At 33.6% G+C, this 24,803-nt stretch overlaps 1 protein-coding gene and 1 long non-coding RNA gene across 3 annotated transcripts in view; one reads left to right on the top strand and one right to left on the bottom strand.

Moving 5' to 3' along the window:
- Positions 1–952: 952 nt before the first annotated feature.
- Positions 953–24,803, bottom strand: part of LOC111516137 (F-box only protein 39) — a 39,999-nt gene continuing 16,148 nt past the window's right edge. Inside the window, exons 2-6 of one of the 2 annotated variants that reach the window (XM_074186062.1) lie at positions 23,276–23,435; positions 20,914–21,135; positions 14,669–14,906; positions 10,066–10,338; positions 953–1,384 (exon numbers count right to left, since the gene is read on the bottom strand). In XM_074186062.1, coding sequence (XP_074042163.1) covers positions 1,262–1,384; positions 10,066–10,338; positions 14,669–14,906; positions 20,914–21,135; positions 23,276–23,435 — 1,016 coding nt within the window. In that variant the 3' untranslated portion in view covers positions 953–1,261. Of the gene's footprint in view, positions 1,385–10,065; positions 10,339–14,668; positions 14,907–20,913; positions 21,136–23,148; positions 23,208–23,275; positions 23,436–24,803 lie in introns of those variants that run through there. The other variant, XM_074186063.1, reaches the window with a different exon arrangement.
- LOC141487230 (uncharacterized) lies at positions 23,275–24,128 on the top strand. Its single transcript, XR_012468278.1, has 2 exons — positions 23,275–23,382; positions 23,509–24,128. It is a non-coding gene; the product is annotated as an uncharacterized lncRNA (long non-coding RNA).

Raw genomic sequence — 24,803 nt, 5'->3', positions numbered from 1 at the left:
TCATACTCTCAGAGAGATATTCTTTCAAAAGGCGTATTTTTATATTACAGTCTTTGGCGTAATCCATAATGAGATATTGTAGAATAGCATGAGGTGGTACTTTCAACAACCACATTGATAGCTTACAAATAGCACAGGACTCAATTTTGGAAATAATATTAAAAAATTGACGTTTTTCAACGGATCATCTGTACCAAGAGAATAATTTACTTATCGTAAGATAATTTAATAGTTACCAGTGTCTAGTATGGATGTTCTCAAACTTTAACAACTATGAAAGTCATGCAACAGTATGCGCAAGCGACTGTGCGATTATCTTCAGTAAACGTAAAATCTTCTCTCTTGGTAGTTTAAAATTTACACAATTTTTTGTAGCATATAATAGTTTTGAATTTAATTTTAATTTCATTCTTATGAAAAAGAATGCACTAAAACACTTGCTTGAAGAATATTGTGGTTTAAATGAGTCGACTACGAGGTCGTTGGCCTTCTACTATTAGTTTATCATCATTTGTTATTACCAGTAATATTGAAAATCATTTCAATTAATCAGTTTTCCAATAGTCGTGGAATTTATATTGTAACATTTAACATTAATGTTTATAATTCAAGATCTTCAATAATATATTACAATAACTAGCTAAGATTCTTGAGTTTACTAGTATATTGAAGCCACATTCAAATTTTTCATGTATATTTTAATCACACATTTTTTATAAATATTTCAGGAGTTACAAAATATTATTATTGATATTTCACATCTGCCAGGCGTCCTGTGAGAGCTCACAATTTTTTGTTTCCCATATGAATTTTCAATTTTATTTTTTATAATTATATTACAATAGTTATTGTCTTAGGATCGTCATATTGTAAACATACAATATACATACAGAACTTTTATCTGAATGAGTAATATAACTAAATACAGGCATTCCAAAGACTAGGCAAAAAATTACTCGTTCAAGATAATATAATACATTAAATACATAATACAATAAATTTTATCATATATTGAAAATAAATTTGATTTGATATGATTCCGAATTTCAAATATCGCACATCATAAACAATTGAATGGCGCTGTGAATAGTTATCACCCGGTATATTTATCTCCGGTTTATTGCTATTCCCGAAAACAAATCCTTATAAGCACAAGTTATACTACACTTCTTTACTCTGGACTGACTAGTCGTCGTGGTTTTTTATTCTACTCGAAGTTTAATTTTTAAATATCACAAACATTGGTTCTCAGCAAATTGTTTCATTTAAGGTCACAGTAGCCCCATTTCACATGTAGTTGTGGAAATTCCATAACGGGTGGCTCTCGCAATTCTAATTCTCGAAAACTGGCTTCTAACTTTTTACAAGCAACTGATAGTTCGCACTGAAAATAAAAAAAAATATTGAGGTGTGAAGCCAAAATACATTGCAATAAGTGGAATTATAATCGTTGTTAAATTTTTCAAAACAGTTCAAATAAAATCCATATCACTATATAGTAGTAGGGGAGGTCGGAATGCGTCATGATGACCTATATTGGATTGTGAAGATTAGGTTCTTGAAGTTTTTTATTTCAGTGGGGAAAAAAGGGTGAAAAAATGTTTGAAAATGTAAAAAAAATACTCGAGCGCGTCAGATATCAATAGTGTATACTAGCTTTGTCTTTATGATAACCGATACCTAGATATCAATCTGACTATAAAATAGTGGGGGTGGCTGCGAAAAGCGGTAAAAAACAAAAAAAATTCGAGCGTGTTAGCCATTGAAAGGGAACGTTTAGTGAACTTTAAATGATTTTTCGAAATGTTAACAAAAATGCTAACTTGAAATACTCGAGCACGTCAGATTTTTCTACTGTAGGTTCAACCCGATGTCTGAGACGCCCTAAATGATAATCTGACAATCATGTAGAGGGATATTGGTAATCTGACAATTTGAAAAATTTTCAATGTGACACTTTTTGAATGAAATATTTTTTGTTCCTTCTGTTTATTACAGAATGAAATTAAAAAAATGTACATACACAGATATACAGGGTGTTCCTTAAACACATGCTAATATTTAAGGAGGTAATTCTTAGACCCATTTTAAGGAAAAAACGTCCTATGGACGTATGTCCTAAACGCCTTAACTTTTGAGATACAGGGTGGCAAAGTTTTCAAAAATAATCAGTTTTTTAATAATAACTGAGATAATTTTGCAGACATCTTTGGCATATTTGGTACATATGTTCCATGCCTCAAGGCGCATTTTCTGATGTACAATTTTCTTAATTTTCTCTGCCAGTGGCGTACGTACGTAATTTGTATTTTTTCAAACAGTGGCATCCCTACGGGTTTCGCATTGAATATTTTTGGGGAAAAAGTACTATGCCAATGCTTTCTTTTCAAAATAAAATCATTTTTAAAATCCTCATTTATTTTTGAGATAATTTGATCTCTTGGTATTTCTTTGTCCGACGCATGAGTTTCACTCAAAAAAATAAAAATCAACAGAAAGCAAATTAGGAAATTAGATCAATTCTAAAATGAATGAGAATCTGAAAATTGCTTCATAACGCATTACCAATTCCCCAATGATATTTGAAAACATAATCTGCAAAAAAATAAATTTTTCACAAAAACGAGTTTTATTTTATTTTGTGATAGTAAGTCTAAACGAATAGCACAAATTTGTTAATTAGTAATAATACCAATTGTTGGAAGTGGCCACCTGCACTTAGTATGCATGCTTCCGCTCTTCTACGCATGGAATTACGCACCCGTTCAAATATTCCCGGCGTATTTCGTATAGTTTCACACGAGGCAACTATTCGCTCTCTTAAATCTTCTGAAGTATTAACGGAAATTTTATACACAAGAGTTTTAAGGTGACCCCATAAAAAAAATCTAAAATGTTGAGATCGGGGGATCTTGCTGGCCATTGCTGAGGTCCTCCGCGACCTATCCAACGATTAGGATAAACTGTATTTGAATGGTTTCGGACAATTACACTGAAATGAGCAGGGGCGCCATTGTGCATGTACCATATTCGATTCCTTAACGCAAGTGGCACATCTTCCAATAACCTAGGTAAGTCTTCTTCGAGAAAGTGTAAATAAGAACGACCATCAAGGTGTCCTGGTAGAAAAAATGGGCCTATTAGATGATCACCTATAATTCCTGCCCATACATTAACCGAAAATTGGTGTTGGAAATGGGTTTTGGTTATTGCATGGGGATTTTCTTCAGCCCACACATGATTGTTATGGAAATTTTGAATGACATTCCGAGAAAAATTTGCTTCGTCTGTGAACAAAATTTGTGTCTCAAACTGAGGATTTAGTGCAATACTTTGTAGATACCACTGACTGAAGTTCACACGCTGTGGAAAATCTCTGGGGAGTAATGCCTGCACTCTTGAAATATGGTATGGGTATAACAAAAAATCAACCAAAATACGCCAAACAATTTGATGACAAATATCCAGAGTTCTAGCGATCTTCCTCGTACTCGTCTCAGGATGTTCCTCAATTTCTTGCAGCACCGCTTCCTCAATTTCAGGAGTTCTTACTACACGAGGTCTACCTTCCGGAGTCCCTTTCTTGAAACTACCAGTTTCTCCAAGTCGACGATGAATATTTAATAAGGTTCGGATATCTGGTAAGGCACGATTAGGATATCTTTCCTGATAAATGCGCCTGGCTTCTGTTGCATTACCATCGGCAAGGCCATATACGTAATGCATTTGCGCCATTTCCGCATTCGTATAATTTACCATATTTACTGATATTCAGAAAAACAGCGGACTACCAAAATAACTTCGATAACACTTCATAATCAATCAAAACGCGCTGTGACAGTTTTTAACACCAACACCTTACTTTAAACCAACATCAATATTAGCTACTGACGTTTGTACATACAGAAAATTCGTTTCTTATTGCTATGGTGGGTACGCTGTTTTTTCTGCTTTTAATCTTTAAAAGAAAACACATATCGACAAACTCCATATTTCCAAGAGGTGCAGTAAATAAATTCTGCTACACGTCATTTATTCCAGGATAACTAAATTTATGTTTTCAAAAATTATTAAGCGGTGCTGCGTTATGACGTAATTTTGATTGAGAACAGTGCATCTGACAATAAACAAATACCTTTCAGATCCACAATTATTTTGCAACAAATCTGATCTCTTAGTTTGCTTTCAATCGATGCACGATACCGCATCAGATTTTTAAGGAATTTATCCTAAGTAAAGCGATTTTTAATTTTTTGAGCGAAAACCATGCGTCGGACAAAGAAAACCCAGCAAATCAAATGTGCTCAAAAATGTATGGAGATTTTAAAAATAATTTTTAATTCAAGATAAAGCAGTGGCGTAGTATTTTTTTCGCCAAAAATATACATTTCAAAACTCGTACGTACGCCACTGGCAGAGAAAATTAAGAAAATTGTACATCAGAAAATGCGCCTTGAGGCATGAAACATATGTACCAAATATGCCAAAAATGTCTACAAAATTATCTCAGTTATTATTAAAAAACTGATTATTTTTGAAAACTTTGCCACCCTGTATCTCAAAAGTTAAGGCGTTTAGGACATACGTCCATTGGACGTTTTTTCCTTAAAATGGGTCTAAGAATTACCTCCTTAAATATTAGCATGTGTTTAAGGAACACCCTGTATGGAACAGGTAATCATTATTATCAAAGTATATAACAAATATTATAAAAGAAAAATAATGTAAACTTCATCACCACTGGATTAGTCTTCGAAATTGGCTTCCACTTCTTCAACTTCCTTGTCATCTCGTGTTTCTGTAAGCAAGAATGCTTATGGTACTTCACAATCTGTCATTTATTTTATGATATTAGATAATTAAAAAGGAAACGTATCTGAATGCGAAGTATCTTCGAAAATGACAGGTGTTATGACGATATCTTCGTATGCTTCAGGAAGTTGGTTTCCAACGAACCAAGTCGGCTCTAATTTTCCTTCCACATTTTTCCATCCGCAGTTTGTTGGTGACATCTCCGTAACAATACGATTGTGCGCATTCTGCCATAAGCATGTGGAGCACTGTTGACATTAGCTAGTTTCATCAATCCGTACAAATAGCAGATGAAAGAGTCCATGGTGAGAGATAATTCTCCAATATCATAAGCTTCACATCCCAAGTTTGCAAATGCTGTGTGATAGGTCTCATATAGCATTAAAATCTCTAATGGTCTTTTTTGCCTTATCTGTGAAGAGCTGGGTTGTAATCACATCCCGTGAGCGCATGTAGAGCTGGTAGTGCTTGTGTAAGAAGTGGGTCCAATTTAGCAGAAAGAGCGAAAATATCGAGATATGGTAACAGTGGAGCCTTGTATTACTGCTGAGAGCTGTTCAAAACACAACTCCCAGCACCAGCCCCATGAAAGAAAACCAGCAGATTTAATGTTTTTTGTAATCCTGATATAATTCCCTTCAAAATAAAAAAAATCGCGTTCGAGTATTTCGAGGTGAACTTTTTTTACGACTTTGTGACTTCCCCATTTCCTTATGTCACGCTAAAATTGTCATATTATTGAAATATACACTTTTCTGGATGTACTTAACTGTTCCTAATCTGATGCGCTCGAGTTTTTTTGAGGATCGATTTTTTTTGCTAATCTGACGGGCTGCCCTCAACGCACCCCACTATATTGAGGGTTCATTGGTAGGGGTACATTACAGGGTGCAAGTGAATCACAATAATCTCTCTTATGAATGTAAGTTTGGAAGATTGAAAGAGATGACTCATTCTGAAGGAATGAAATGGTGCAAAATTTGGAATATCTTTATAATGAATGGCACTTGCCAGAATCGATCCTACACCTTCTCAAGGATACTTTTCAAAGCACTTCATATTTCAAGTTTCTTAAATATTTTGAGTTTTAATAAAGCCCACAGCTCTACGTTTCTAGTTCACACCTTCAAACTTAAGATTGTTGTTGTATTTATTCATCTTTCAGATCATTATGATACTAGACATGTCAATAATAAAAATAACAATAAATAACTATATAACTATAAATAAATAAACATATACCTATCAAATAAAACAGGCACTATTCAAAACACTACAAGCGACATACATGCAAATTTTAAAATCATAGACAAAATAGTATAAAACAACATATCATTATACAATTTAAAAGTTTAACATAAAAATAGGGAGGAAACGCAGTGAGAACAAATTATATCAAGACATCCCTTTGCAGGAACTCATCTAAGCTATAATAACCCCCGTTCGTCAATAATTCTTTGATATGGTTCTTGAAACTTACTAAGTGTAGGTCCTTGACATCCTGTGATGACATCCTGTCGATATTATTGTATTATTATTGCTCATAAAATATTTTGTATGATGTACAACAAGCAGTTTGATATTTTTACCAGAATTTCTACAAATTGATATTTTTTAATCATTGTAAATATTCCCAAATTATGATAGACATAGATTTTTTTCTTTAGTTATTTTATGTTACACATGTTATTCGAGTAAATAATAACAACTCTATTCACAGTGGGAATATATAAATAATACAAATACATGAAGTGAACAAAGATATTTACATAGATAGTTTCCCATAAAATTGACAAATAAATAGAAGAAGAGTCCTGCAACATTGGCGCGGTGTTCCATATCTCAATTTAGGAAACAGATAGGAATCTGGTAGCAAAAGCCATTATCATAGAGAAACAGATAGGAATCTAAATTTCTATAATATTACCTCATTGCTCTAGCCTCACAAAATAAAAATATTGGCGGTCACACAGGGTGTTCAATTTTTTCTGGGCGGATCCCAACTGTGTTTTTTAAATAGCAATCTATATTTTTATCGCTTTTTCGGTTTCTACATAGAAAATAAAAGACACTTTATGTATATCTTCACTTCGAAAATTTTTACGATTTTCGAGATATCTAGCATGACAAGCTTTTTTTTTCAAATATTCGTAACTCAGAATATTTGAAATTATAAAGTTGTCCCAAGTCCAATTGTACCTAAAGTACCTGAAATACCTGAGTTAAGACGCTCTGACCGTATAAAGAGACAGACAACAGGATGACCAGTTCAGTTTGAGGAGTGCCAGAAGATGACAGTACTACCAACTGTCGAAAGCGCTCGCAGATAAATAATAGAAGATATAAAGCTTCAAATCCTTTTTGTAGAATTTAATATTGAAATATATATATATATATATATATATATATATATATATACATATATATATATAAATAGATAAGTACTCTTTGATCATTCCCATATTGATTTCAATTTAAGAGCCACCGGTATACAGCTGTTTCAGCCTATTGGGCATCGTCAGTACCGGGCAGGCGGTCCTCGATTGAAGACAAAATGAGAAAAAACCAAGAAAGTACTTGATAAAAATAGCTGCGTAAACGCAGCATTTTGTTCAGTTTGAGGAGTGCCAGAAGATGACAGTACTACCAACTGTCGAAAGCGCTCGCAGATAAATAATAGAAGATATAAAGCTTCAAATCCTTTTTGTAGAATTTAATATTGAAATATATATATATATATATATATATATATATATATATATATATATATATATATATATATATATATATATATATATATAAATAGATAAGTACTCTTTGATCATTCCCATATTGATTTCAATTTAAGAGCCACCGGTATACAGCTGTTTCAGCCTATTGGGCATCGTCAGTACCGGGCAGGCGGTCCTCGATTGAAGACAAAATGAGAAAAAACCAAGAAAGTACTTGATAAAAATAGCTGCGTAAACGCAGCATTTTGTCTTCAATCGAGGACCGCCTGCCCGGTACTGACGATGCCCAATAGGCTGAAACAGCTGTATACCGGTGGCTCTTAAATTGAAATCAATATGGGAATGATCAAAGAGTACTTATCTATTCATTTTTTGATTTTCATGGAATTATTTTCCAGCAGCTTGACTGCATTAACCTTTCTAGATTTCATATCATTTCTAGAAACATGTGGATTCGTTTTCCGATGGCATTTCAGGTTAGCTTCCCAAATTTCTGCTACCGCAGTTGTCGGTTGATTGGTCAAACCACCAACACTGACATAAAAACTTGGCAAGTTGACTTGGGTGTCACACCAATAGGTGGTTCCACTTATGTTTCGCTTGCGTTTACGCAGCTATTTTTATCAAGTACTTTCTTGGTTTTTTCTCATTTTGTCTTCAATCGAGGACCGCCTGCCCGGTACTGACGATGCCCAATAGGCTGAAACAGCTGTATACCGGTGGCTCTTAAATTGAAATCAATATGGGAATGATCAAAGAGTACTTATCTATTTATATATATATATATATATATATATATATATATATATATATATATATATATATATATATATTTGACTGAGTCTCTCAGTCGAAAAATCAAAGCTCTGCTCTACTTTGCCAAGCTTTCGTTTCTACTGGGAAGCTTCTTCAGGGCCTATAATTTATTGAGTTGTGAGTTTTTTCGCCATTGAAAAATATTACAAAAAATCATATTTACAGTAAAATTGAGTCAAAAACAATAAATTGAACATGTGAATTGACGAAGAAAGTTAAACATGTAAAGGATTAATTTGGGTTTGACAAATGCCATACCTTCACATAATGTCATTTTTCAATGGGTATGATGATTTCATAATCTTTGACTTAAAAGAAAGAGTTATCGATTGATACAATTTTCATTATTAAAAACGTGACGACTCAATTCAAATTGTCTTGAACATTGTTTTGGTACTGTAAGACAACAATGCGGAATTAATGTTAATCCGACCCCCATACAATTTCAAAGGGCATTCCGGAAGTTGTTTTGCCAAAATTATTTTCATTTCAATCATATGAATTGTAAGAGTGATTTAGATGATTTATTATCAGTATACTGATATATTTATATCAGATGAGAATCACTTTTCTCCAGCCCTTGCCCTTCCGGTTTATGATTATAAAAATGAAGATGTATGTACTCAGAATTCATTCACTTACGTTTGTGGATACATTTAAAAAAAAGTTCTTAAAGTTCATACATGTTATTTGTGTCACTCTTTCAGCACGAAGTGCAGGACTTTGGATGTAAATCGTCTGTTGAGCTATTTTAAAGCTTATACTACGGAAAAAAACATGTTTGGAAATTTGTGCTCACCACCAGATAAATTCATTAATTTTATATATCAGTTGCAATGTTTATTTAACAATCGATTTACAGAAATTTCTACTGGGGGAGCAGTTTCGAATATATTATTAAACCTAATGAAGGATGTAGATTTTCTTCATCTTTGTGAAAATTTTCCAAAAATGTAAATAATTAAGCTATTCATAAGAATAAAAATTTTTATCAAATATACTAACAGAGATATCAATAATACCAAAGGTAAAACTGTAAAAAGAAAACTTAAGATTCTGTCACATCTTTGAATTGATGTTAAAATTGTTTCATTATGTTTTCATTCGGAACCTTACTTAATTAGAACCCTCAAATTGTATTGATGTTGTTAATTAAAGTTTAAGTTAAGATTAAATAAAATAACAAAAGTTATTTCTATTCATCCTTAGTGGACTTATTTATTTCAGAGGATATAAAATGATTATATAATGTAAGCATTATTCTATTATCGTAACTTCATTTTAATTTTCTATCTAATGAATTGGATTTACAAAATGATGTAATTAAATTTATTTCTTAAAAGCCAATTCATCATATATAATAATGAATTGGCAACATAGTTGAATATTCTCTATTATTACTGCGAAAGTTGTTCAATTAGCAACATAAAAATTGAGTAGAGTAAGATGCCTTTCACACTATAATTTTATATTTCACAGTGAGCCCACGTACTACACTAGGACGTGAGAGTAAGTATTTTTATTAGTGTATATTGCTGAGAGGTCATTTTTCTCAGTGAACCAGATTGTTTATCACTCAAAATCTTCGGTTTAGAGTTGGGACACCGAACATCAAAGGATCCGACGTTAATGTCGCTTCTCTGTGGTAGGTATTCTCGGACCACGTGATAAAACAGCCACTTTTAATGAGTTGTAGTTCACTTACCTTTTTACAGACCAGAACATCCAAGTGGTACAGAGGCATATACCTAGACAACACCGACTCAATCTTATTTAGATCTTTGAAATCGTGTGGAATAGCTAATTGAACTTTGCATATTCGATGTTTTTGGTGGAATCGAATCCAAGTTTCATCTGTAGTGGGTATATAATTGTCATTTATACTGTGAATATAAATCACAATTTGTCTTAATTCTGAGGCTGAATCCAGCAAATCCAACAGTTCATCGGAGATATGATGTAAGTCAAGGCTCAGTACCTGAAAATCATCACAATATTATTTCAATTACTCATCAAGTTTCAAACAATCAAATTGTAGTTTTTCAATCACTAAATGAAATCGTTTTTCCAAAACTCACCACACCATTAACAAAGATGATTTCAGATATAGAATGGGTGAATAAATGGAGGTGAAGTCAATCTAATATCTTAATTTGTAGATTGTTCATTGTAAAGTGATACACTTCAAACGGGGTCGGGTAAAAAGATAACTAGCTGAGAAACTTCAACACAGAAAAAAACTGTAGTGGACCCATTACAGATCTTTGTGACACACCCCATAAAATATATCCACTATGAAAACTGTTTCTGTTCAATCTCACTATAATCACTTGTAACGCAGACCTTTGAAGCCAAAGTGCATGAAGTTACTAATGTCATTCACGTAAATTATGAATAGAAGTGGTCCCAATACTGATCCTTGGGGAACACCATGTTTAACAAGTTTTAAATTCGAAATGCAATTATTGCTACTGACTGCTTGATATCCATTCGATACATATGATTTTGTGATTTTTATGATACAAAGAAGGATGTCAAAGACTTATTGCTAACTCAATTCCAATGAATGCCTATACTCATCTCATAAAGCTTAAATCTGAAAAACTAGCCAATATTAAATTCCTTGAGAATTTTATAAGGTGTTAGACGAAGCTTCCTAAGATAAGAAAGTCATGGGAGAAGATGAATCAGAAGCTGAAGATTATGAGTAGAATGTGTTTTGTACGTTTTTTTTTGCTTACTTATCTTATGTGTTAGTAGTTTGTTTTGCCTTGTATAATAAAAATGTTGATTTGGGTTATACAGGATGTAACTAAATAAATGTAAAACATTTAAGGAAGTGATTCCTCATCGAAAAAAAGATATGATCTTTCATATGAAGAAACTTCATTGGAGCATCCCTTGTTAAGATACAGCCCCTTTAAGGCGGTACATAAAATTTGTATAACAATTTTTTCACAAACACTGAAAAAGTTACAATATTGAAATTAACCTGACGTTTTGTACTACCAAAAAGACACTTAGCCAGAAATTTATTTGGTTCACCCCATGGTTGTAAGGGGTGGAAAACGCAACCCCTAAAATTTATTTCCAGTGTAACTTTTTGTCTAATTATTTGTTTACCATTTAAAAATTTATTCCCGATAGCCTGTTTTATTCTAAACAAAAAATGTCCCAAAATAAACCAGTTCGCAGCAAAAAATTATTTTAGGAACAACTACAGAGATACATCGTTACAAATGCGAAAATACGAAACTAATCTATCTAGTAGGTCGCTATTAGCGATAGTGACAATTAAATTGGTATGACGCTGTCAGTTTGTGAATTTTCGAAATTGAATTAATACTAATTGTGTGTTGTTGTTCTGTCCTTAATTTGTCACTTTAATAATTCACTTGTTATCAAAATGTTATACACAAATGAGGAAATGGCTGATATGCATTACGTTTACGGTCTGTCGCAGGGGAATGGGTTAGAAGCTTTTAGAATATATGCTGAAGTGTATCCTCAACAGCAGCATCCTTCACAAAGAATATTTGCTCGACTTCATCAACGATTACGAGAATATGGTTCATTCGACAAAAGAACGCAGGATTGTGGTCGCCATCGAAAAGTACGAACAACACAGCTTGAGGAAGCAGTACTTAATTTGATTGAAGAACAACCTACTACCAGTAATAGAAAGATTGCTCTCCAGTTAAATGTTGATCATATAACGATATTTCGAATTTCAAAGGAACAATTCTTATACCCTTACTATATGCAACGAGTACAGGCACTGTTACCGCGAGACTTTCCGAACCGTCTTGAATTTTGCAATTGGATTCTGAAAATGATTAGAAGAAACTGTGACTTTCTGAAGACGATGATAGAATTCACAGACGAATGTAGTTTTTCTCGGGACACGATTATTAATTTTCATAATTACCACATATGGGCTGATGAAAACCCTCACGCTATTGTCGAAACTAACCATCAACAACAGTTTTCTCTCAACGTGTGGCTCGGAGTTATTGGGGATGATTTGATTGGGCCTCATTTTCTACCTCCTCGATTAAATGGTGAGGCATACGTTCAATTTTTAGGAGAAGTGCATCCAGTACTGCTGGAGGAAGTTCCTTTGGCCGTCAGAAGGGATATGTTTTTTATGCATGATTGGGCTCCCGCCCATTTTAGTCAAGTAGCACGTCAGCATTTAACTGAAACATATGCAAATCAGTGGATAGGTCGAGGAGGACCACAGAGATCCCCGGATCTCAATCCTCTCGATTTCTCTATTTGGGGACATTTACAGCATTTGGTTTATCGTACTCCTGTTCGCGATGCAGAGGACTTAAGAAACCGCATCATCGATGCGTGCAGGGTAATCAGAGAGACTCCAGGAATATTTGAGCGAATACGTGGCTCAATGCGCCGACGTCTAGACTCATGTGTAATGTCTGAAGGTAGACATATTGAACATTTACTATGATTTCTACATGTTGTGTGTTTTGTTATTAATAAACTAGTTTTGTTCATTACCCTTTAATCGTTTGATGCAGGTACTAACTACAAAATAACAATAAATCCAGTTCGCATTTATAACGATGTGTCTCTGTAGTTGTTTGTAAAATATTTTTTGCTGTGAACTGATTTAGTTTGGGCAAAAAACCCAAGAGACATTTTTTGTTTAGAATGAAACAGGCTATCGGAAATAAATTTTTAAATGGTAAACAAATAATAAGACAAAAAGTTACATTGGAAATAAATTTTAGGGGTTGCGTTTTTCACCCCTCACAACTATGGGGTAAACCAAATAAATAACTGGCTAAGTTTCTTTTTGGTAGTACAAAACGTCAGGTTAATTTCAAATTGTAACTTTTTCAGTGCTTGTGAAAAAAATTGTTATACAAATTAGATGTGCCACCTTTAAGGGGCTGTATCTTAACAAGGGATGTTCCAATGAAATTTCTTTATATGAAAGATCCTATCTTTTTTTCGATGAGGAATCACTTCCTTAAATGTTTTACACTTATTGAGTTACACCCTGTATATTAGCATCTGTTGAAAAAAAAAATTTTTTCAAAGAAGTCCCTAAGTGAAAATTTGTATTATTTTTTACAAAAGAACTGTATGTCACATTAGGTCTCGAATGTGTCATATAGTAACTAAATACACGTTTAATCTCTGATAATAATTTAATCTTTTGAAGCTTCAACCACCTTATTTCCAGGACAAATTAAAACTTTCAAACTCCAGTTTCTCAAATCAAAATAAAGTCACTTAGAGACTTCATCTTGTAACTCTACTTATACGAATATTTTATGTATACTTTGTTTTAACATTTACTTTTATACATTTCTATATTCCATTATTTTTAATATTTATTCCATAAATATTCTGTAATAATAGCATTTCCTGTAACTGGGTACTCCTGTTGGAAATAAATCGCTTTTTTTATCGAGGCCCTCATACAACGAGTATTTCAGGTCCCTTTGCATTTGATATATTATAAGCAATATAATGCTATTATATAATTAATTACGATTGATGCAGTCGAAGTAAGAAATATATGTAATTTTTGACAAAAAAATTTCTAAAATTGAATGGAGGTTGGCTCATCTTGGTAAAAATGGAGTTAGATGTGCTAGTATGAAAACTAAAAAAAAAGTTCACTGAACTGCTTTCCAAATTTTGTGTTCTGCTGTGTTATACTCTTCTGAAAATATACCCATTTCAATGAAAACTGGAATTTTCACGGGAAGAAAAATGTTAAAAAATTCCTGGTTCTGGCGCAACCCTATCCCATCGTGTTCTCAATGAAATAACCTAAATTTGTGGTATTCTTATTACCACTATTAGGTGCTTTGAATAACCTTTATTCATTTATACAATTATATTTCAAGTATAAACTGTATCGAGGTAATTGTATTATCAATACTCTTTTGTTTCTCGTTTCTCGTCAACCTCTCTTTTCACCTGGCAATCCTTCATTATCGATGGAAATGAGTAGTTGATCCTACTTTGGCGATCCATAGTTCGCACATATTTCGACTTCTGAAAATTGTTGTTCGTCCAAAGGCGAAAGCTGGTTTAACGGAAAAACAGATTTACATCTCTTATCCTTCATTGATACTATATCTTTTGATCTGTTGAAAGTTTAAAAAAAATAGGCAGAGATATCTAGAGGCAAGTCAGAAACTGCTCATTAACACAAAGGAAAAGAGTATGAAATCTTAATGAAACTGAAATTTCTAATATATCTTAAAAAATTATACTGCAATATTCATTTAATATCAGATAACAATCTGAAAGGAGTATATCCTCACCTGTAATTTCGTGAAGCGACTAAGAACTTTTGGATCGAAAGAAACCTCATGATTTCTTGCAAAGTTACTTCTCTGAGTAGCCAGCATTAGACATTTCAGAGAAGGATTCAGTTTGTGGCATATTTCCTCCATACTCATGGGAATGTCTTCTAAATTACCTAATGTTAATTCCTCTAGTTTAGGAATGATATTTTCCAGCAATCTTCTAACTGTACCCTCATCTCGCTTCCACTTACATCTACAAAAAAAAATATCATTCAGTCAATGTTTCCAGTTCTAGTTTCATAAAATTTGAAGTTGTAAATCGATTTTAATATTTTTTTTTTAAATGTCAAGTACTAAAAGGTCTACCTTGGGACAGAATTTGAAATGTTTATTAAAGTTTCAGGGCATACTACGATATTTTTTCTTAGTCGAAAATCGGAATTTTTTATAGTGCCTACAAATAGGTGTGACCAAAATGTCATGAAAAAATATTCATTATTAACAAAGTTATGACAACTCAAAAATTCGAAAACTCACACAGCTAACAGTCACAAAAAACACCCTATATCAACAGATAAAGCCATGAGAATATTTTTATTATGATTTCACGGCGGTACAAAGTGCCCCCGGATGAAAAAAAACAAATAGCGTAAATATTTTTAATGAAAATAACGGAATTACATTCAAGTTTTCACGCAAATTAACTAAAACTAAGACCTAATATTTCAATTTAAATCTTAGTTGCATTGGTCACACCTGTTTAGAGGCACTCTGAATCTAGCGGCGTAGTGATTTTTTCAATAAAAAAATCGCTTATAAAAAATCCCGATTTTCGACTAAGATAAAATATGAATGAACATTTCAAATTTCGTCCCAAGGTAGACCTTTCAGTACTGGACATTTCAAAAAAAAATTATTGAAATCGATTCAATTTTAACATTAATTATAAATTTGTTAATTAATAACTTTTTCTGAATTGAAAGTTAATATAAAAATCTCTATAATTATTAAACTAAAAGCTTGGATTTTTTTTCTTTGGTGAAGTTATCCTTAATAGGCAGAAAAATAGATTACCGTTGCCACAATGAAAAAATTTTTATTTTCTATTTTTTTATTGACAATTGAAAATTATAATTTTATAAAAAATACATCACAAAATTTTTTGACTTCGGATTATTGTTCATTGTGTATCCGAACATTACATGAATTTTTTCATTCCTTAATATTTACATTTAATATGTTTAAATAATTTTTTTTTGTTTTTATGTCAGAGTGACGAAAGGCGCGCGGAAGCCAGACTACCCGCTTTTGGCTCTATTTTCAGGGCTCTGTAAAAATTATAAATAATCAAGATACAGTTTTGGGAGTCGGGCCTTTTTTTACGCAAATTCATTGATCTTTTCAAATCTTTTTTCAAATTTCCTTAAACTTTCTAGGCAAAAATACGAATCGAATGACACCTTGGTCGTAATTTTTCGACAGGGCTGAAAAATGTCACCAAATAGAGCTAAATCGAGTACATGTGAACCAAACTGAACCCAATAATATACAAATCAAACCTCTCAACACATGTCATACAAAACAAACATAATTTCCTTCCACCAGATAACATAAAACTCATAAAACAAGTCAATAAGGGAAAGCGTATGGACATCTGGGAAAACTTAAACATCCATGAATTCAACAGATATCGGCAGGTGTAGGCCAAGACTCGCCGAACACACGCTCTCTTTTTGACGATAACTCCGGACACTCGCACAGGACATGCCTGACATTCTCATCTTCCTGTTCACACATCCTGCACAGAGGTGTGTCCACTAGCCCCATAATATGGAGGTGTTTCCTTAGTTGACAGTTGCCAGTCAGAAATCCTACTGTTGAGCATAGGTTTTTCCTGGTCATCGCCAGATATTTCTTCGGCGCCAACTTTCCAAGATCGCCTAGGGTGATCCTGGCAAGATTGTATCATTTAATTCCATCCCCATCTCTTTAGGGATTGAGCATGGGTGTGACGTTTGGCTAGTCATCAGGCAGTCCAGCCGCTTTCTTGGCTAAAGAATCGGCAATACGATTACCTTTACTCCTGTCATGCTCTTTAACTCACTTTAGGATATCCCTGAGGTACAACGTTTTTGGTTGAAGGCTAATAGGGCTTGTCTTCTATCAGTGCAAATTGTTATATTTTTGCCAGAAATTCCTTTCCTGGTTATTTTTCTTGTGGCGATTGAGATACCAGCCACTTCTGTTAAAGCTGGTATTTTTTCCATTCCTCATTCCTTAGACTTGGTGATCTGGAGAAAACTTCACATCCTGATCCACACATCCACATTCTTTGGTTTTTGGGTCGTCTATATATATATATATATATATATATATATATATATATATATATATATATATATATATATATATATATGTATTGCATTTGTAGCATCTAACTCTGTTTCTGTTTTATTTGTATTTTGTTGGGTTTACTTAGCCTCAATTGACCCATTCCTACTTCGAGGTTTACACCAGCCGTGCGCAACATGGCCATTAACGCAAACTCCTTAATGTACAGGTGCAGAGGAGTCAGACCAGTAATTAATTCCATTGTCGCAGTTTGTGTTGTTCTCATGGCTTCTGTGATGTTTAAACTAGCCAATCGCTGTATTTGATATAATTTTTGGATGGCTGTTGCTTGTAGTACTTTCGGTCCCCATGTAATGGCTCCGTACGTTAACATAGGTCTTATTACTGCATATGCCACATATGCTCTTTTTGCTCTACTCTATAGGTGAGAGTTCCCTGTTAGCTTTCTGTCGAGGATAGTACCAAGGTAGGTATTTCAAATCTTCAGATAAGTTTAGTTTGCTTTTGATAAACTTCTTTTCCTGGTGGAAAGGACCATCTCAGTCTTCTTGGGATTGATCGACATTGAGTGTTCCTCACACCATGTTCCTCACACCATGTGAACACACTGCGCTCTATCGCACAGTGTGTTCACAAATTTGCCGGTCTGCAAGATAACTATGTCATCTGCATATGCAATTATGTAGAATCCATTATTGTTGAGATGCCTAATCAGGGTATCCAGAACTATGTTCCAAAGAAGGAGTGACGAAACTCCTCCTGTGGACATCTCCTCATGACCATTCCTCTCACCTTTTGCTATAAAAATGTCATTAGAAGTTTGAGGTGTTTTTTATGGAAATTTCAAAAAGCAATACATTGGACCATTTTAAAATATTCTTTCATATACAGTGTACCTTGTAGAAAATGGGCGTATCAACAAAATTAGGCTTTTTAAAGGAATATTCAAATTTCGTCAGAGAATTTCTTTAAAAATAATAGGACTAAAAATAACATAAAAAAGTTCATCTATTCAACTGTCATCATTTTCTAAAAAACTCTTTCAAAGCGTTTGCCATGTTTTGAATAAGTTTTTCAGATGTAATTTATCCACTATCGAGTAATAATTTGACCACAATCGGTTATTCTAATACTGGGTGACTCAGAACTCGAATACAATGTTTTCTTGTTTTTTTTTTTTAATATGTTGTTTTCAGTTTTTACCCAAATTATTACTGAAGTCTTTGAAGTCCATTAGATACTCGTTAGGACAACAACAGGATTGCTCTTGGGGTTCTTGTTGAATACTCTTCGTGAGCAAAAAAATAGCAGAATTAATACTCCTGACCGCTCTGGATTGAATGATTCCGTACAGTCTATCACGTCTTGTGTTCGTAGATCTCCTGCTGGAAAAATCCTTACATGTTTACTTTGTAATGAATGTTCAAGAGGTAGCAAAAACGAATGTGATTTTCTGGAACTTCAACTAGCGTTTTCTAATATAGCTGATGAGCAGTCCGTGCAAAGCTTATTGTTAAATCATCTGAAAATGGAACTTTCAACGGGTGATGATCAACTGTATTGCCAAACATGCGCCAAAGTGACTTACTATTATAAGAAAACATTTAAGCTGAAGCACCAATCAATCTAATAATAACACTGATGATCTTCAAACAAGACTCAACCTCTGACGGAAGCACCTAACTCTTACGAAGGTTCGAAATTGAAGAACCCTTCAATCTAGCAGACAACTATCATAATCTTCATGCAGTTATTGTTCACTGTGATTCTGGCGTTAAATTATTTCTTATCTACATTTATAAAAAACATAGTCGTCTAGTTTTTTGGGAAATATTATTATTTGTTTAGTAATTTATTGATGTTCAGTGACAGTTTAGTACTACAATATTTTTGGTATTCGTGAATATTCGAATGATTGCTTAGATTTAATTGGAAGTAGAAATGGAGTTAAGTGTAAAACAAAGAATTGAAATACTTATGATGAGTGGGTATGGAGACAGATCGCGAACTCAGATGTGCAATTTGTTCAATGATAAATATCCAGAAAGACCTATAACGCGTTCAACAGTCAGTAAGCTGGAAACGAAATTTCGAGAAACTGGTACGGTTGCAAATGTACGCTAATCAGGTCGTCCCCCTGCAAATGCTGATACAGCATTAGATGTTTTACTGAGTTTTGAGGAAGATGCGCATACTTCTGTTCGTAAAGTTAGTCGCGAAATCGGTGTTGGCAAAACAACGGTACACAAACTATTGAAGCTTGAAAAATGGCATCCTTATAAAATCAAACTTGTGCAAGAATTAAACGAAGATGATCCCGATAGACGACTCCAATTTTGCGAAGAAATGATGATAAATGTCACCGAGACCCTCTCTTGATACAAAACATTATTTTTTCTGATGAGTCCACTTTCACGTTAAATGGTAAGGTTAACCGTCAGAATTGTAGATACTGGGCAAAAGAAAACCCTCACTGGATGCGTGAGCGTCATACACAATACCCTCAAAAGGTAAATGTATGGGCTGGAATTGTACGAAATCGAATCATTGGACCCTACTTTATCGAAGGTAATTTAAACGGGGCAAAGTACCTTGAGTTTTGAAGGGGGTATCTCGTACCTACTTTACGTAATTTATTTCCCAGCAGACGTAATCCTGGAGGTTTTGATGAAAGTTTATGGTTTCAACAGGATGGTGCACCTCCACATTATGCTGTAGATGTTAGAAGGTACGTAGATGACATTTTTCGAACAGGTGGATTGGTAGACGTGGACCCACTGAATGGCCAGCGAGGTCACCAGATTTAAATCCTTTGGATTATTTTCTGTGAGGCCATCTGAATAATGTTATTTATAAAACGAAACCAGCAAATATTGAAGATGTACAAGTGAAAATTCGAACAGAAATAAACAATATTACGCAAGAAACCATACACAAGGTTCAACAAGAATTTGTACACCGTTTGGGTTACTGCAAGGGCTGCAGTTCGAACATTTAATATAAAGTCGTGTATTCCAGCATATTCTGTCCGCTAGACAATAAGTATTTTTGATAATATTGTTAATTTACCTAATAAAGAATGTTACTTTATTAGCACACACACAACTACTGTATTTTTGTCCACCCTGTACCAATTGGAATCAACATGTGATACATTTTTGGAATCAGCTCAGCTAGAGTAATCCGAAAATTGAGACAAAATGGGGGTGTTCCATTTAAAAACAATGACGGTAACGTCATTACTCGAAGGTAATTCACTCTGTATATTAGATTATTATTTTAAAATACAGTAAATTAACATAAAAAATCGACGTGTTTCAAGATTATTTTTTAAAATGACCTGTTTAGCTAAAAATGAATTTGTTCCATACTTTACGGACACCATTTTGTTATTTCTTGTCATATGTTACTGTATATTCACATGAATAACTCTATTTATATTATTCAAATTATCTGGTACAAAAACGGGTAACCCCATTCCTGAAATTAAAATGTTTGGATGTTTGTTTACACGTAATAAAATGAAATTTAACAAATGATTCTACTATATCTCAAAATAATTGGTAAGACTCTGTGGTGGCAAAAATATATTGATGTAAGTGACACTCAAGAGAAAAAATGAATCGATATTTGAATTTGTTAACTAGATCGTTATGAAAATTTTGAATAGGTAAAAACGGATTCAGATGGGAATCTTGCAGACCTCCATGTGTGACCGTAATAAGTTTGGAACAAAAGTTTTTGATTTTAATAATTCTAATTCAGTTTGTCAAATGAAAGGACGTGAAAAGAAAGACAATTTTGTATTTTTAAGACGGCATTTTCGATCAGTAGGCACATTTCACTCTGAATTCTCTTCCATACTCGAGATATGAACAAAAAGAAAAAATTTCTGAATCCAAACTCACCTTTTCATTTTTTGGCAATGAGGTGGTGTAATACTTAAACATCTTAAATTGTTGTTCTTTTCTAAACATTTTAACAAAACGATGAATTTTTTGGCACATTTGTTGTGAGTCAAGTCCAGAAGTACTTTCGCGTACTCTGTGACATGTCCAAAATGACAAGAAACGAACTCTGCCTTTTTCAACTCATTTCGCAATATCGGAACTGACATCGTCTTCCACCACCTGAAACAGAAAATAAAATAAACGTCGCAAAAATTATCGGAAGTCTAGCATCCTATAAACCCGTGTCGTCAAATAGCAGCCCACCACAGAGTGAATTATTCCAATAGTCAACTCAGGGCCGTAGTCATAGGGGGATGAGTGGGAGCCTCCCCCCCTGTTTTTTCGACTTGGGAAAAAGTTAGGAAAAGTTGGGAAATTTTGGGTCATGAAGATAGAAAAAAATAAAAGTAAAAAAATGAATAAAAATAAAAGGAGAAAGTTGGGATTTCCCAACATGCATAACTTGAAGAGAATTCTGAGTTGTTTGAAATCTTCAAAAAAGTTCAATTTTTCCCAAGTAAGAAAACAGCCCTGAACAATCCACAAATTTTGAAATGACAATTTTAGAAAATTCCCAACTTTTAGCTGTTTTTTCGACTTGGAAAAGTTAGGAAATTTCGGGCCGTGGAAATAGAAAAAAAATAGTACAAAACAATAAGCACCATATCATTTAAGTGTTGTTTCCTTTTATTTATATTGAATATTCCTATACACGGTGGAAGACCAAAGACCTTGGCCCAAAGTAGAATAATTCCCATTATTATTTTTATAATCACCAAAATTTATTTTTGTTTGTGCATACCCTAACGGGCATAAGCATACAGCCAATCTTTGGATAGCTAAGTAAGAAAATTAGTATATTATAGTAGTAACTAATCCCTCGGCTTTCATTCCTTCGAAAGTTAGGAAATTTTGCTGGTGGGGTTGTTAAAATTTGGATTCCCTCCCCCCTGGTTTTTATTTTCGCTACGGCCCTCATGTCAACTACATGTCGACGTCGTCACGACGAAAGGGCGTAAGCACCAAAATTTGGAAAAACTGTTTTTCATCGCGGATAATTGCTCAAAATCGTGTCTATTCATCCGTATTAAAAAAAAAGTTGATGGGTATTGACAAGAAACGTTTTATCGAATATTTATTATTACATCGTCATAGTACACTTCAAATACAATAACATTTTCTTTTTCCATTTTTTATATTCCATTCGAAAAAAACGAAAAACAGCATTTTTGGTTTTCCCCGTATAACTCGAGAAAGGCGAGAGTCCCCGTAAATTTTCTTCGACCATTGTATTGTTCCCGATGACAATTACCTTTTTTCCCTTTTAATCATCTTCGTATCTGTTATGGTTTAAAATATAGCAATGTTACCATATGATAAAAAAACTGCCTGTATATATTTGAAAATTATTTTTTTCCAAAAATCATTCTAATGAACACTATGTATGAGTTCTTTTTTTGATATCAACTCCCACGCGAACGACGTCGCGTGCCCAGCTAGTGCGAAATGTTTAATAACAAAGTTAATCGAACACAGATAAGTAGGCAAACGGTCTTTGAGTGCATTCACGTTAGGTCGCGCGACTGCCGCGCGACTTCCATATTGAAAAGAGACGCGCGGCTGTCATGCGACCTAATGCGAAAACGTCACATACTCTGCGGCCCGGCGTTGACACCCTCATTGTCCTGTGTGGCCCTTGGTCAGAAAAGTGTGACGACCGCTACTATAAACAGTTCGAAGTGTCTAAAGAATTATTTTTTTCTGTTGCCGGAGTCGGGGCATTTGTTTTTAGGGCATCTACCCTAACGGCGAATGAACTTGGTTAGTCTCGGGGTTACCAACAACATGTACCCTTACCGCTGACAGAGGAATAGCAAATATGATTTGATCAACTATTTTTTTTAAAATTATAAGTGAAATGACTCACAGTAAAATTTACAACACTATCATTATGAACCTTTGATATTATGCCATATAGGAAGAAAATAACTTTTGCCTGATTTCTACTAAGTTTTTTATTTGTTACGACCGGTTTCGGGATATGAAACCATTCTCAAGTAAACAAGAGTTTACTTTTCAAGAAAACAGTTCACTTGAGAAATCAGAAAAAAGTTATTTTTTTATCCTGATTCAATATGAATTTCCACAAAATGAATAGGTCAATAATCGAACAAGTTTAATATTATTACTGACCGTATCTACCTGCGAACCACTTTCATCAACAGAACGCTTAAATAAGAAGCAGTTCAAACACGTGAACATATGACGATCGAAAATCCTTAAAAACGATAATATAATGGGCCATGTGATCAACACTCACCTTGGATGGAAAAAAAGTGGTCTCCAATTTCTACAAACGGCAGACGCATTTCCTAAATCCTTTTGGTTTAAGTAACTGAAAATTTCCACAAGAATCACAGTAGGCAGGTGAGCCCAGGGTGGATAGTTGGCATCTTCTTGGGGTTGATTTTCTTCAGATTCTAAGGAAAAAATATTTTGAATGATAGTGATAGTAATGATAGTAATAATTTATTGTTCCTTTTAACTTTACAGTTCTTCACATGAGTTCGTGATACAGCGAGGCAAAAATATCGTACAAAGGTGGTCCCAAAAATACCCGACCTAACAAGAGATGGCGGTAGTTTTTTTTAATTTCACTGTGTTAGAAAGTACATAATCTATTAAGCATATGTTGCAAGTTTGAAGACGCTGCGTTGTTCAGCCGCAGTTTGCTAATAAAATCCATTATCGCAATGACCAACATTAACGAACTGAAGTTTTCTACCTCATGCACCCCATTTGCCAGATTCGTCTTCCTCGGATCATTTTCTGTTCCTAAACTTGAAAAAATAGCTCAGTGGCAATAATTTTTCAACGATAAAGAAATTATGTCGGCAGTTAATGGCTATTTATAGGAGCAAGAGAGTTTTTATTATAAAAAGTTATTGAACGTCTCTGGGAAAAGTGTATAGGTAGAGCTGCAAGGAAATTATGTTGAACAATAAATAATTTTTTTAAAAAAATTTTTGTGTTTTCTTTGTTGGGCCTTGTACATCTGGGATTAGATAGATAGATAGACAGATAAATATAGTTTATTGTCCAAAAATGAATTCTCATTGACAAAGTGTGATGAAAAATGAAAATATATATGTATAATAAAATGGAATAACGGGGTCTCTCAGTCAAAAATCAAAACTCTGCTTTACTTCACCAAGCTTTCGCTTCTAGTGGAAAGCTTCTTCAGGGCAGTAAAAATGAGTAATAATAATAATAAAAAAATCCATTAATGTTTAACATTTTTTCGTCGATTTATATGTTCAATTCTTTGGTTTTTACTCATTTTTACTGCCCTGAAGAAGCTTCCCACTAGAAGCGAAAGCTTGGCAAAGTAAAGCAGAGTTTTGACTTTTGAATTGTTGACTGAGAGACCCCGTTATTTCATTTTACTGTACATTTCTCCAGTTGCAAAGATTCTCAACATTATATATATAGACAGTGTGACCCATTTAAAATGGAACCACCCCTGTAGAATGTGCATTTTTCAATCAATCTCAATTTTTTTTAATTGAAATATTAAGCATGAAAAACTGTATCTTGACACTAACTTTCACAATTTTAGTTTCATTTCCAAGGCACTCTATGGTTTTTTTTGTTTGTCAAAAACGGCAAAAGTTTATTAGGCAATTTTTGTTTTCAAATTTGACTACACCACTGGATTCGTAGTCGTTATAAATCAAAACTGTCAAATTTTCATTAAAAATTATTTGTTAACAACGAAGTTACAACAACTTCAATTTTGGAAACAAAGTATTTGTTTGTAATTTTTATTCAGATTATAGACATATTTG

Source organism: Leptinotarsa decemlineata, unplaced genomic scaffold (genome assembly GCF_025532065.1).
Source record: "Leptinotarsa decemlineata unplaced genomic scaffold, Ldec_3_MD MMD2_tig00078422_RagTag_RagTag, whole genome shotgun sequence".
NCBI lineage: Eukaryota > Metazoa > Arthropoda > Insecta > Coleoptera > Chrysomelidae > Leptinotarsa > Leptinotarsa decemlineata.
Note: the sequence above shows the minus strand (reverse complement) of the source record. Positions and strands in the feature narration are given on the sequence as shown.